General features: G+C 47.9%; 1 protein-coding gene across 10 annotated transcripts; it reads right to left on the reverse strand.

Moving 5' to 3' along the window:
• Window positions 1-1,112: 1,112 nt before the first annotated feature.
• Window positions 1,113-14,679, reverse strand: bdnf (brain-derived neurotrophic factor). 10 transcript variants are annotated; one of them, XM_029846531.1, is made up of 3 exons: window positions 13,134-13,151; window positions 12,927-13,059; window positions 1,113-2,376 (listed from the first exon to the last, which is right to left on the reverse strand). In XM_029846531.1, exon 3 carries the CDS (start codon window positions 2,353-2,355, stop codon window positions 1,531-1,533), a length of 825 nt encoding a protein of 274 aa, XP_029702391.1. In that variant the 5' UTR covers window positions 2,356-2,376; window positions 12,927-13,059; window positions 13,134-13,151; the 3' UTR covers window positions 1,113-1,530. The 10 variants fall into 10 exon arrangements, with proteins under 10 accessions (XP_029702391.1, XP_029702396.1, XP_029702394.1 ...); XM_029846536.1 differs by lacking the exons at window positions 12,927-13,059; window positions 13,134-13,151 and adding an exon at window positions 14,548-14,679; XM_029846534.1 differs by lacking the exons at window positions 12,927-13,059; window positions 13,134-13,151 and adding an exon at window positions 14,297-14,317.
• Between the last annotated feature and the right edge of the window lie 299 nt (window positions 14,680-14,978).

Consider the following 14,978-nt stretch of genomic DNA (forward strand, 5'->3'; position numbering starts at 1 on the left):
TCACGACGGTACGTTTTATGGTTTGGTGCATTTAAAATCCTCCCATCTCCATCAACTGAAGAGGGAGGGGAGGGGCCGCAAGCTGTGAACCTTCCGGAGGGACTTTGACCTTTGACCTTCCCAGGATCTTATCCAGTGATCTTTATATTACTGCTTGGACACAGAAACGATCCCAGTTGTATGTCTGAATGGATTTGATTTCAAGGTTAACGCATTCAAAAGTTTCCCATCATTTCTCCTGTATCTCAGCTTCTTTAGGGGGTCGAAGACGCCGTCGAAGACGCCGTCGAAGACGAGCGGGTTCGCCGGACGCGTCCTCATCCCAGCGGCAGATTCGCCAGCCCACCATCTCGCCACGGTTCCCCTTACCTTAGGAAGTAAGGCGGACGCGGCTGGAGGGGCGGCGGTGAGTCCCAGTGAGGATGGTGTCACCATGCATGGGTGAGGAGAGCGTTGTGGTGTAGAAAAGAATCAATCACTGACAGTCAGACGTGCACCACGTGCACCACGTGCACGCACAGCCTGCCCAACTTTCTCGGTGTGGACGTTTACCTGCAGACGTTCATGTAACCATGGAAACCCTCATCTGTGTGCCTACAGACAACAGGAAGCTGTTCTGGCCTCATGTGTTTTGTCCTCCGTGGCTCTCGTGCACGTGTACATGTGTGCGTGCCCCCCCCACCCCACCCCATTCCCACCCGGCTGTATGTGGAAGTTTCTCCTGCCCGTGAACGCACCGCTGAAACGTTGATTTTGTTTTTCAGTTGCCTATAGTCATTTTTATTTGTTCAAATATTTCAGTTTAATATTGCAAACAACTTCACAACATACAAAATGAATAATATTAACCCAGAAACATGTCAATGAATAAATTTTATATATATATATGTATATATATATATATATATAGATAGATTTTTATATATATATCTTGTCCTCTGGTGGGGATAAAAAAATAAACAGCAAAGCTTTGACAACAGCACCTTGACAGTATGTATTTCCAACATTACCTTGAGAAGTTTAGAACAGTAAACAGATAAATTACTTGAGAGGATAATCGAGTATGTAAACGGAATGTTTTTTTTTTTCTTTTTGGTCAGCATCATATCATATTTTTTTTTTTTTGGTAAGTGGAGAATTATTTCTCAAATCACAATTGAAGCAGCATGCAAGCTTTTGAAGATGGAACTATCCTCCCTCATTCCTTGCCTGTGTTTTTTTCTTTTCTTTTTTTTTTTTAAATCTTGGCAACGTAAACAAATCACAATGTCTCGAGGAATGTGATATAGTAATTTAAACTGGGCGCAAATGACTGATCAGATTTTTTTTAATTGTTTACAAGGTCATGAATATGTTCAATAAATAGACTGTAGTATCACTTTTACTGTATAAACTTCATCTTTTTTTACATGCAGTCCATAAAATTTTCATTTGACGGAATAATTTACCCTGTTATGTATATATACAAATAGATATTATCTCTTTATTCTCTTTTTTAAACTCTTCAATAAAATCTATACATTTTATACACTATCTCCCTCTTTTTATGGTCAATGTGCATACACACGAAGTGTCTATCCTTATAAACCGCCAGCCAATCTTCTTTTTGCTATCCATGGTGAGCGCTCGCACGTAGGACTGGGTTGTCCTGCATTGGGAATTATAATGCCTCTTGTCTATTCCCCTGCAGCCGTCCTTCGTGTACCCCATGGGGTTGCATTTGGTCTCGTAAAAGTATTGCTTCAGTTGGCCATTGTTGACAGGGACCTTCTCCATGACGGTAACTGTCTGCCCAGACATGTCTATCGCCGTCTTTTTGTCCACAGCGGTCACCCACTGGCTAATACTGTCACACACGCTGAGCTCTCCGCGTCGCGAGGGGTCGGAGTGTCGCCGCACCCTCATGGACATGTTGGCGGCATCCAGATAGTTTTTGTATTCCTCCAGGAGAAAGAGCAACGGCGGCTCCAAAGGCACTTGGTTGCTGAGCATCACGCGCGAGCTGTACAGGTCGACATCCTTGGTGTCCGCCGAGGCCATGGAGGACGGGCCGGCGCCGCCGCCGCCGCCGCCGCCTTGGCTCTTCTCCGCCGCCTGTCCCAGCTGCGCCGCTTCCCCTTCCACCTCCAGCAGCTCCTCGATCACCTGCTCGAACGTGTCCGTCAGCGAGGGCAGATCTCCGTGCTGGCCCGGCCCGCCACCGCTCTGTGGAGTCCCGTGGCCTCGCGCTGCCGTGGCAGCGGCGCCCAGGTAGCCTTCCGTCCGATGGCCCCGCATGCCCGGGGTGTCTCTCAGGGGCGCAGCTCTCATGCAACTGAAGTATGAAATAACCATAGTAAGGAACAGGATGGTCATCACTCTTCTAACCTGGTGGAACTGGAGGGGAGACACAGAAGACAAGAGGGGGAGAAGAGAGGGGGGGGGGGGGCAGGAGTTACTAAGAGAGGACTTTGTTCAACGTTGGATTTCACTTGATCCACAATGCACTGCTGCATCTCACGCGCACCCCCCTCCCTTAATTTGTGAGCCAAACGCTTTTGGTTATTTATAAAAAGATTCTCAAAAACGATGAGACTGATGCTGGCAGCCCGTCACCGTTCAAATACAAACCACAACGCTCCAGTGTGAGCTCCCGCTTTGATTCCTTTAGTTACTGGCAGCCCTGCAAAAGCAAATGTGCTGTTCTCTTACAGAAAGATTACAGAGTAAAGATTGCACGTGAACGCAACATGAGGCCTTTTTTAATTGGTCTGCTGCTTTACCAAGTTCCGCCACTAGGGGTCCCCCGATCCAATAAAAAAAATGAATGAGTGGTTTACGGACAATTCCCCCCCATCACATAAAATTTAAATGTATTTTTCCTCATGTATTGTCTTCAGCTCCAGGTAAGCTAATAGTGGTAGCCCCAATGAAGCTTTGAACATTGATTGAAACATTTCGAGTACATTTTAAGATCTTTCCTGCCACCGCTTCTATAGTCAGAAGATTAAAGTACATTTCACATTTTCATGCAAGATCTGAAATTGGTAGAACCCCCCCCCCCAAACCCCACAAGCACTAAACTTTATGAGAGGCCGATAACGATGCTGTATTAGACCTGAGCTGTGCAGGTGCAGCTGGAACCCAGAGCCAGACGTGATGCTGAATGACACGAGCACTGACGGGATGGCAAGTGGAGGAGGGAAGACAGACAGACACACCAACAGACAGACACAGACACCCAGAGGCGTCCTCCCAGCCCTCCACACAAACCAGGAGCAGCTCACCAGATGAGCAGAGCTCCTCCAGAGGGGGAGCCAGGTGCGGTGGAGACACTTGAGCGCATGAGCATTCCTTACCTTTCAGAAGCTCCGCTGGTCACAGTAAATCAAGGACTTGGTTGACATCCAACAGCCTCAGATATAACAGCCACCATAATAGTGTGATAATTAAAAAGAAAAGGGCGATCTTGCTCATCTAACGAGCCCGGCCGAGGCTCTGAGCACACGCTGCCTGTCCTGACTTGGTGCAGGAAGACACACCGCTGCCTCCACTCAGGACGGACAGGAGGACCCTCACATTAGGGAGGAGCGGGACCCCACCTTAGAAGCATTTGTTTCATTCTTAATTGGTATCTGGGGCCGCGGCTACAATTAACCGACACCACAGCGACTGCCATAGAGATATCTCATCTAAAAATAGATGTGCTGGGAGTCGCGCAGTCAGAATATCACATCCCTCTTCTTAATGAGCCACTCATTCCCTGAGCTCCGTGACGCGCTCCTCTGAGTGTGTGTGCGTGCTCGCACGCGCGTGTGTGTGTGTGTGAGAGGGAGGGAGGGGCCGGCTTGTGTGTTTGCAGGTAGATGGTTTTTTCCCCCCCTTTCACAAACAACAAGGAGGACAAAGCCAAGCTAATCATCTATTTTCATTCATATTTAATTGACATAACACCCCCCCCCCCCCCCCCCCCCGAAGCTTCCCACAAAAGGGATCTTTCTGCGTGGATTCCCACCACAGAAAATCATGCTTTTTTTTTTCCTCTCCTCCAGGATTTAGGCCAGTCACGAGCCGCACGTGTAGGATGCATTTAGGCTGATATTATTATCAGCATCACGCCCAAGTGGCTCCACTTCCACATGAAGGAAATGAAGGCTGAGGGCTGATTACTGTTAGGCGTCAAACTTCGTGCTGGAAATGGTGCAGACGGAGAGTGCTGCATCCTCCGTAAGAGACCACAGGGGTAATATTGCAGTAGCAGGGGGTGGAGAGAGTGCTTGCGTCATTTCGCAGCATAACAACCACAGATGACGTCTCTTCCAGGTCTCCATGGGGGAGAGAATGGAGGGGAGGAGGTTGCTGGGGGTAATGCCACTCAACAGCCTGCAATTGCATACCGTTCCCCCGGGTATCCTCACACCAGGAACAACAAATGATTTTATTTCTATCTCTGCGATTTCCTGTTTCCATCAGGACAATCAATATGGCTCCTGCTCTCAATCAACATCCTGCTACAACGTGATAAAGCCAATGAATCATTTAATTGCTGCGGAGGATCTCTGGCTGGTGTCTGCTGGAGACCGAATGTGACAACGGGTTGTTTTATACGTGCACGGCTGTCCGTGCGGGGGTAGGTGCTCGGAGGTGGTGAGCAGTAGTAACACACGGAGGGACGTTTAGAATCGGAGCCTCTGCTCCAGCAGCGCTCTTGTGTCTCAATAAAACGCATCTATGACACGAAGGACGAGAAATCCCGCATGAGCTGCTGCGCAAACAGCCTCCCTTTATTCATGACGAGGCATTTGGGGCAGGAAACCTGCGGAACAATGGCAGCAGGTGAGTGTGCGTCTCCTGTTTGCCTTGACCACCTGTTCACCGGGTTTGAGAGCACCGCTGCAGGGCCGGGAGATGAAGCTCACCCTCACACGCGCTCTTTGTGCCAGGCGGGGATTAAAGTGATAAATGCCCCCTGTGACAGATGTTGAAAAGTTTCTCTAAAGCATGAAAGGAGCTAATGCAGTTCTAAGGCATTCAGTTAGGTCCTCCCAGCACATGTCAGCACACTTTACTGCTGCATATTCGCCACTATATCTTAGGAACCATCAACGGGGAACATAAACACGGAAAAGAAAGAAGCCAATTTGTCTTGGCCGCATGTCAATAGAATCTACGACAGAATGTGTTTTCTTTACTGTTGCCAGATGAGATTTCCCAACTGCAATTTTAAAGCGTTAGTTTAAAACCTTCCCAACCCACAAACCTGCCATAAACAGACGGGAAGGGGGGGGGCAGATCCTTGAAAACACACTGAAACATGCACACTCACATCTGCAACATATGAACAACAGTAAAATGTTGCATTAAGTGGTGGGAAAGTGGCCAATCTGGAAACATCGCCTGCGGGCGGAGGATTTGATTCGATTTTATTAAAAGGAATAAAAAGCACCGAGGGAAGAATAGGCAATATATTAAAATAATAAGATGTGAGAGGTCATGACGTAGAAAAGTAGAAACTCCGGGGTGTGTTTTTAATCCGAACATGTTTAGGAATAAATGAAGTTATACCTGGCCTCCAGATGTAACTGGAAATACTGATGATAGAAGAGGAACCTGGCATTCAAACAGCCAAAATAAACATCCGTCCTGCTAACTTCACTTGTGGGTTAACGAAGACCAACCAGACAACAACGCCACTCAAAACTAATTTACAGTCCAGATGTATTCCACGTGTAAAAAACTCCATTACATGTAAACAAAGATCGCTTCCAACAATGATTGAACACTGAAAAGAACACAAGTCACGGCTGTCCTCAAACGCAACAGTGATGCAGTTCTCAATAATGAACACTAGGTGGCGCATGAGACCGCGAAATAATAAGATCTTTTTCTTTCCTCCACCTTTCTTTCCCTCCACTCTTCTTTTTTTTTTAATTTTTCTTCTTCCCGTGAAACACGATAGATAGATAGATAGATAGATAGATAGATAGATAGATAGATAGATAGATAGATAGATAGAGAGACAGACAGACAGACAGACAGACAAACAGACAGACAGACAGACAGCGCGCAGCAGCAACGTTGGTCGCCTGTAATTGTAACCAGACTATTAGGTTCACTTTTATGGTATTTGATTACAACACTGAGCAGAAATGTGCTCCTGATGTGCACATGCACCGTGAAAATATCATCTAACGCGTCCTGGAGATTCCGCGTTGATCCTCGGAGAAGTTTTGGCCAAAGTGCCTTGTTTCCATATAAGATTTCAAATTAAAACCGTTTATTCTCGCCGGTAATTTGAAGTTATTCACTGCGAGCACACAACACCACCTAACAGTGCACGTTGGCCCGCCAAGCTGGGCGTTAGGGTCTCGGGTTTCCTATAAAGTCTTAATGAGTTCATCAAAGTTTCTCTTCCCCTCCCAAACCAACTCCGCAGAAACCCAGTCTGCCGTATTTTGGTGCGACTTTTCACATTTGGGGGCAGAACCTGAGCAGGAGACCCCAAAACGATGCCTTGGATTGTGGATCTGTGCGTAAAGTTTCGGTTCAAACGTGGCTGTTTTCGCGCAGAGGCGCGACGCACCGCTGGTACTTGGCCACATAAAAATTAACTTTAAAAAAAAAACAACCCCAAATAAATAAATAAGCAAGAAGGTAAAATGGTTGCACGGATAATGAGAGAGACATTTTTCTGCGGTGAGATTAAATCTACCAGGCCCGGGAGCTCTGCTGGAAACCCAATCAACATAATAACTGCGTTTTTTATTAATGAACGGAGGGATAAGGTTACACATATCCCCTCTCGGGCTGCGGCGCTCTCTTCGCAGGATAACCGGACTACTTTTAGACCTCCCCCTCCTCCCATTCTAGAAAAGACACACGCACGCACGCACGCACGAGCAGCATCAAACAAACTTATCGAAAAGCAAAGAGACACGTACCTTTCACTGCCCAAGTCGTAAAAGAGAGCATTCAACTGGAGAGTTGAGTCATGTGGGGTGTCTTGGACAATTCCTTGAGTAATTTAGGGCTACTTAAGCGGAATTCGCTCCCTCTGTACTCTCCCGACAAGCTTCGGGATATCTCTTCAGCTTTGGAGCAAATAGATTAAATTATTGATGGTGGAAATTGCGTGGATGAGGTAATGCACTCCCATGGCTGCGCGGCTCCTTTGGAGATCGCCTGGAACTGAAGTTGTCGCACGCTGAAAACGCGGCCGCGGCGGCAGCAGCAGCGACGGGATGAGACACCTCTGAAATGAGGAGCCTCTTTGCAACGCAACTACAGTAACTTTACTACACAATGACGCTGCAACATGTGACCTGCCGCTGGCTGGCTGTTCGCCACCGAGCTCGAACAGCCCCGAGGCGGAACTCTTAATGCGCCGTCAGCGCACATTATCTACTATTGTTTGTCCGCATACCGCGCAGCCCGCATACCATAATGTCTGGAAATAAAGCCAGCACGGGGGAAGCTTCTCTTCCGGGTTGCGTTCGCTGTGAGGTGGCGTATTTCTCTGCGGCTTTTGCGTAACTGCGCGTCTCCACCAGGTCGTGAGACGCAGCACCAGATGGCCTATTTGCGTTTTATTGGGATAGTAGCTGCTTCTGAGTGCGCGATTTTCAACATCGCAGCCAATAGAGGGTCAAAATAGCCCCCGGGGGGGGGGATGTTGCTCCGTTTTTTCTAATGGTTTTGTGAGTTACGCGAGGCTCCGCAAATGAACGTCTCAGAGCGGCATCTCGGAATTGTCGCAATGATGGGAACAGGGGACGGTTGCGATCACGCTGCTGCAGAAACGCGCGCGAGAGGAAGCTTCTTCCTGCCTTCACACCGACCCCCTCTCCTCAGCAGATGGACGCCTCCCTGGCAAGTGCACCGAGGGGAGCAGGAACCAGCTTTTACAGGTTCCTCTTACCAAAAATTCCAGCTCCGCAAACACATTTAAGCACGCACACGTGCGCACACACTTGGGGGCCTAAACCACTACCCTCCACCCTCACCTGGACCAGACTGGGATCATTTCATTGGCCTGTGGGGAGCAGGTGAGAACATCAGTGGTGCCCCACTCTTTCGGGGAGGGGGGACTCCATCTCTGATGAACACAGCAGGGAGCATTATGGGAAAACAGCAGCTCATTATCCCTGTGACTTGGCCCTGGTCCAGCCACAAGACCTGTCTGCTATATTACCTCCGTGATTCTTCCCAACAGCAGTTTATGGGCTGGAAAGCTCTTGTTTGGCATGGAGCAGCGTCAGAGTGGATGCTGGCACCTGTTTAATGAGTCACTCCCACCTCCAACACGCCCAGGGACATGCCAAGATAGATATAGCCCTCCCCGAAGGCTCGCAGGAGGTGAGGGCAAACTCTGGATGACAAAGAGTTGCATCAGCAATCACTGAGCGACGTGACTCCAAAGAGGATTAAAAAAAATGCACACTGCACAAGGGGGCTGTTCCAAACAAGTAATTCATAAATAAATCACTTGGCATCTCATTAGAGGAGCAAAAACAACACGCCGGCTCTCATTTTTCTGCAGATACGACACAACTGAAGGGCGGCCACTCAAGCGGGGGCCCCGGGCCTGCCGGCGCGTGGGGGCTCCGGGGCCGACGTTTCTGGTTTTTGTGAATGAGCAGAGCAGAGGGGACCAACTGTAGCTGCCGGCAGCGGCGCTGGAACACCTCAGCGTGAGCGTTTAGAGCGCTTTCTCCAGAACAGCTGCGTCTCCACGGCGTCTTCTCAGGGTCACCTCACAGACGCCGGAGCGCCGCTCCCCTGACATTTTGCGAAATGTCATTTTCAACGGGGGATAAAGGCGGGCGAACGGGGAATTTTGATCAACGGGAAATTGCATCGCTCCTCCTCCTCCTCCTCCTCCTCCTCCTCCGAGGAACCGCATCAAATGGGGGGGGGGGGATCTTGAGTGACGTCAAACAAGGTGACAGCAAGGCGAGGAGAACAGCTGATGTAACTGCAGAGCGCTAACTAAGTTCCACAATCAGACGGGCACGAGGCGAGGATGATGCCAGACCCCCTGCTGAGACAATGTATGGATATTAGAGAATAAAGCAGAAGACTCTTTGTGCCTCACCTCATCCCGACTGTCTGTCTGTCTGTCTGTCTGTCTGTCTGTCTGTCTGTCTGTCTGTCTGTCTGTCCCACCCCCCCCCCCAAACTCTCTCCCTCAGCCCAATCACAACATCAATATCCTTTGCCTGGATCACTATTGACAACAACCTCGCCACATATTCAGCCCAGAACGAGGCCGAAGGGAGAGAAACCAACCAGATGGGAAGCATCTGCCTCCTGACATCGTCCCCTCTCTTAGTAATAACAACAACAACAATAATATTAATTATTATTATTATATGATGGTGACCTGAAACATTGCTCCACAGCAATAAACACGTGTGGAAGCTTGAAGCGGTTCGTCCGGCTGTTGCTGATGTGCTGCATGTTCACATGCTGCGAGACGCACTTGAATGATTCGCAGGCACCGAGCGTGACGCCCCCCCCCCCCCCATCGCGGATGGAGAGCCTCCGTGCCCACGCCCGCGCGCGGCGCGTCATGAACTCTTCTACCGCAGGCCGCGCACGTCCGAGATGTCAGAAGGAGCGCGTCGTATTAATAACCCCCTTTGCTGTCATGATCGCGGCCGCGCCGTTACGGAAAGACCCGATCACTTAAAAGGGTTCGGAATCGGGTTGAGTGAGTCGCCTCGTGCCAGAACTTGTTCCAACAAGCCCGCTAATTGGCTGAAGGTGTCGGTGATGAAGATGATGGTGGCGGTGACTAAAGCGGTGACGGCGGCGGCGGCGGCGGGCAGGAGCGGGTTCCCCCCCTGCCCCCCGCGATGATTAAAAAGATGATTAATTCTCACTCCAAACATCGTGATGCCCGCCCAGCCGCGAGGCGGTGTTTATGCATCTATAACCCAAAATAATCAATAGCTTATTTATAATTTATTCTGCGCTATCATCTTGGGTAAATAAGGGGATATTTTTAATCAACGCGCCGTTGTGGGAAACGCTGCTGAGCGCGATCAGTAGAGGAATAAAAATAAAATATAACAGGTGTTGCAGAGGGGGAAAGGGCCTTTTTACGCCTTTGCTTTAAAAAATTAAACGACTCTAATTGAAAACAAGATTCCTACAAATCCCTTTAGCTCGCAAATGGCGAGAATTGATCGGAACGGAATAGACGTCACATATTTGTGATCTTAAAAACGCAACATATCAGCCACATGTAAGACGAATGATAATACTTACTATCAAAGGTTAAAAAGAATCAGTTTTCGTTTAATAAATGTGTCTAGCGGAGAGAATTTGAGCGGATTTTTTTGCAACGAAGCCGACCATCAGGTTTTAACGCCCACCCCAACTCTGCAGAGCTGGGAGAGAGACAGAGACGGAGGGAGAGAGAGAGAGAGGAGATTCTCGGTAAAGATAACACACGCGGAGACTCACGCACGCAGCCGCGAGTGCACGCAGGCGCACGCCCGCACACAAACACACGCAGTCCCATTTATGGACTGATCCGCTGACGTACATTGCAGAAAAGTGCTATAAAAAAACCTTCATACATACAAAGTGTGTCGTGCCACCCCACAGACCCCCTCCTAACCCGCCTCTGCTCATCCCTCCTCCTCCACCCAACACGCCCACGCCCACACCATAATCCCACGTCTCAGTAGAAAAAAAAAAAATAATAATAATACTGCTTCACGGCCAGAAAATGGATATTTTGTCCAGAAAAACATCACATTTGTGTGCAAATCACAACAGTAAAGGATTTTTTGAAAAAGGCAAGCGTGTTTGCGAAAGCTAATGCGGGGATTTTATATTAAATAAAGCATTTATCGTTTCGTTAGCGTAATTACCGGTTCATTAATATTAGATAAAGGAGCCTTCCCCGGCTCAGATATGGTTATTATTGCAACATCGCCTTTAGGAGTATTTGCAGACAGACTAATGCGATATTTTTCTTCTATTTTGTCAAATAAAATGAGCTTCATTGGACTAGGAAAGCGACGTAAAGGTATTATGGGAGTTTGCAGAAATGTCAGAGGAGAGGCACAATTGAGACGCAATTGGGATTTTTTTGCTGTGCACGTTTTTTTGGAGCATTTTTTCTGGAATGCTGCAAGAGGAGCCGTGATTAAACCAGAGCTGTCAGAGGGCGTTGGGGGGCTTTTCTCTGCTCTTGCAGTTGTTTTGCGATTGCTTCGCCTCGGATCACAAATCTTAAATCTTTGGAGCGGAGAAAAAAAAAAAGACAAGAGGATGAAGATTGAGAGGAAGAGAAGCAGGCAACATTCACCGCTTCTGCATCACTGCGAGGCGATTTTTTTTAAAGAGCAAATATAAACCCCAGAGCAATTTTACGCGATGGTCACCTCAATCTACCAGCACGCACGGGTTAGACGGTACACGTGTCTTCATTTGAAAATAATTAAAAAATAAAAAGGAGGGAGGGGGGTCGACGCCTATCACACAATTACATGTCAAGCCATCTTATCTCTCCATCACATTCAGCCATAACATCTGTCAGTGTACTCTGACCACGCCCATTTTATTGTAATTTCCAACGCGAGCATAATGGAACAAAGTGTACACTATCAAGACGCCCGACGGGGCAAAAAAAAACCCAAAACCTCGCGAACAACACGCGTGGGAGACGATTAAAAAATTATTTATCTTTGCGCCGTCGTGTCGGCCGCCGCTCCGGGGACGGCGTGCATGCGCCCGCGGGTCGGCTCGGCACAGACGCGCATATGTGGACAAAAGAGGGGGGCAGGGTAGCAGGTGAAGTGAAAAGCACCTTATGAATGAAACCGTGGAGCGGCCGTAGTAAAAACACAAGTGATTTGATGGCGATGACGGGAGGGAGGGAGGGAGGGATGGAGGGAAGGGGGGGGGGTGGAAAGGTAAAGAGTAGGGCTATTTTTGGTCGATAACAAAAAAATAAATAAAATCCAGAGGGTCTGACATCAAGACAAAACATGAATGCAGCACAGCAAACTATAAAAATGGAAAGATAGATAGATAGATAGATAGATAGATAGATAGATAGATAGATAGATAGATAGATAGATAGATAGATAGATAGATAGATAGATAGATAGATAGATAGAGACTGGCTGGATCACTGCAGCGTCTTCAGTCCCATATTGGGAGCATGATTAAGCACAACGCAACGATTACGCAAATTCTGTTGCAGCAGCCGCTGTTCCGAAACTCCACAAATGCCCCCAAAAGCTCCGTTTTTCGCGGTGCCGAGCACGAAAACGAGTCCGAGCCCCACCGCGTTCCACGATGGAATGTCTGCATTAGCACTTCCACGCAGCAGTGTGTCAGAAACGGGCTCTATTTCCAGCTTTCTGTTTACAGAAGAATAGGAGGCAAATGGATAAACGAGATGTTGGATCGGATTTCGTATCGGAGTTATTTCGGTCATTGATGCCCACATCTCTAACACAGTGCCGGGGCGAAGGAGGCATGCTGTAGTTCTTTCTGTCTCTTAAGCCCAAGTTAATTTCGGAGGGATAAAGGCGTAGAGGCGACAGGAAGAAAAGGGTGATGTGAAACAATGGATTGTGCTCTTACCTTTCCAAAGGCTGACAACCACTATGTTCGCGGTTAGATCTCCGCGACCAAGACTTGCATGTCCCAAAGTTTAACGCAGTGTGGGGGGGCTTACAGCCACCGCGAGCGGGGTGTGCAAAATAACAATAACTGCAATTTTTTTTTTTAAAAAAGGCGACCTGACAATTCAACTTTCACAACAGGCTCCAAAAACACATGTTCAAAGCGCCGGCTCTTAAAATGACAAGTGTTTGTGCTCCCTGTCCCTATGTGTGCTTGTTCTTTTTTTTTTTTTGCTTTAAAATACCGATATTTATTTCCCCACTCACGCACAAGAGTCCTCTTTAGAATAACCTTACCAAAAGTTGGAAAAAAAAAAAAAAACAACAATCCCAGGTTTGGCAAAAGGGGGGCTGGGGAAGGAGAGAAAGAGAGTTGGCGTCCACTCGTCGTTTTAGTCCATGCACGAATCCGGTGCCTCTGTCCAATGTGCTGAAAGCAAAACACAGCCAGGGCAACTATTGAGGGGGCCAAGAAAATAGCTATACTTTTATTGGAGCACCCACTTTAAACTGCTACATTACTCTGCCGCTGCCCGCGTCTTGTCACGTGTAATTCTCCCCCTCTCTCCTGCCAAACCAGTCCTGTTAATATTTGATCACATGTTGGTCGGACATTTCCTTCCAGAAAACAGCACCTATATGACAAACGCCGGTTCATACAATAGAATAAAATGTAAAAAAAAAAAAAAAAAAAAGAAAAGAAAAGAAAAAAAAGGCTCCCACTCTCACACCGAATCACAACAGGCGCCGCTGGCAGAAGCCGCGTGATTCTTAACGTTTGCGCCAAGTGGCACAGGTAAGTGGCACATGTTGCTTTATACAGCAGAGCAGAAAAGAACAATACATACATACATGCATAAAATATTAAGACCTCGGCGGCAACGCACGCACGCACGCACGCACGCACGCACACACGCTGAGCCCTCCAAGACAAGTCCTCGAGCCTGCATCACATCACACAGCGCTGGCAGACACAATGTAATATTTCCTTACCTCTCTCACCGTACCGGCATATCCCGAGCCGAGAAAAGCCAAACAACCTCCTCTCACACAGGCTCTGTCAACATCAGCCTCATCAGACATGGGTCTCGGTGCTGAGTTGCTCAAGTAGCCACTGAGTCCAACCCTTCCAGCAATGCGTTGCCCCAGACTGAACAGCAAGCACGACTATTTACTGGTAATCATCCTTCATGCGCTGCGTGTTTTCAGCGCCACTTACCATTTTCCCCCCGCGCTGTCCTGGAGATACAATTGTCTTAATATCCACTCACTCCAACAGATGCTGGTAGGTAATGTGTCTTGTTTGAAGTCATCATATGAGAACTTCTGCTGTGCTCAGTAGATCGCCCACCACTTCGCTGACTTATGAATCTAATAACCCTTTGCAATATCGGCGTGCTTAAACTCTCGCGGGCAGCACCTCGGTGCCTCTACAGTAAAGGCAAATATCAACAAGCCCGGCTTGTCAGAAAAGCTTATAGAGAGATACGTAACACCCTCGCCCGGACAACGCCATCAGGGGTCTTACGTGATTGAAATAAGCGACAGCCAGCCAAGTTTCTGTGGGGAGTTCCTGAATGATCGCTCGCTCACTGGCTCAAATCTTTAAATGCGCAACCGTCAGCGGTGCCACACACAAACTTGCATATATCCACATATATACGTACGTTGCAAACAGCTGTGGGTTCTCTTTGATTGCCAGGGGCCCCAAACAGAGACAGGTTACAATTTTTCCCCCTTCAGTCTGGAAAAAAAAAACCCGCAGCAGTTGGCGTAACACAAAACAAATATGAATCGATCCTTTTTCTCTGCCTGACAACTCAGAGGAACTTGTTGCTATTGTAAATGACCCCCCCAACCCCCCAAAATGGACACTTTTCTGCAAATATCGCAGGACGAAACACTCAAACATACTCACATTTTCAAAATGTTGAAGTGCAGCGTCTGCTTTCCTCTTTCTTTTTTTTTTTTTGGGTCTTGCCACCGGCAATGAAAAATTCTTAAAATTTAATCCACCTCGTCTGGCGTCGTCACGCACTCGGAGCAAACAATCAGCGATCAGGAATGGCACTTTTTCTAGCAGGATTCAGAAGTTCAAAGGCGAGACCTTGTTTTCAGTAAAATTCCTTCAGTTGTTCTGCCAACACTCATCTGGTTGTTATGCAGTGATGAAGCGCCGTGCTTCCAAGTGAAGCCCCAAATGTACGAAGTGACATGAGTAATAGGTGATATTTCTCTGACTTTTTGCCAGCAACACAAAACTTTAGCGAATGGTTACGAGAAAAAGTGTTATTTCTGAGGTATAATTGACTTTTTATTGGTCATAGTTTATGGAAATCACGCCGCATG

The sequence above is a fragment of the Takifugu rubripes genome, chromosome 13, assembly GCF_901000725.2.
Source record: "Takifugu rubripes chromosome 13, fTakRub1.2, whole genome shotgun sequence".
Taxonomy (NCBI): domain Eukaryota; kingdom Metazoa; phylum Chordata; class Actinopteri; order Tetraodontiformes; family Tetraodontidae; genus Takifugu; species Takifugu rubripes.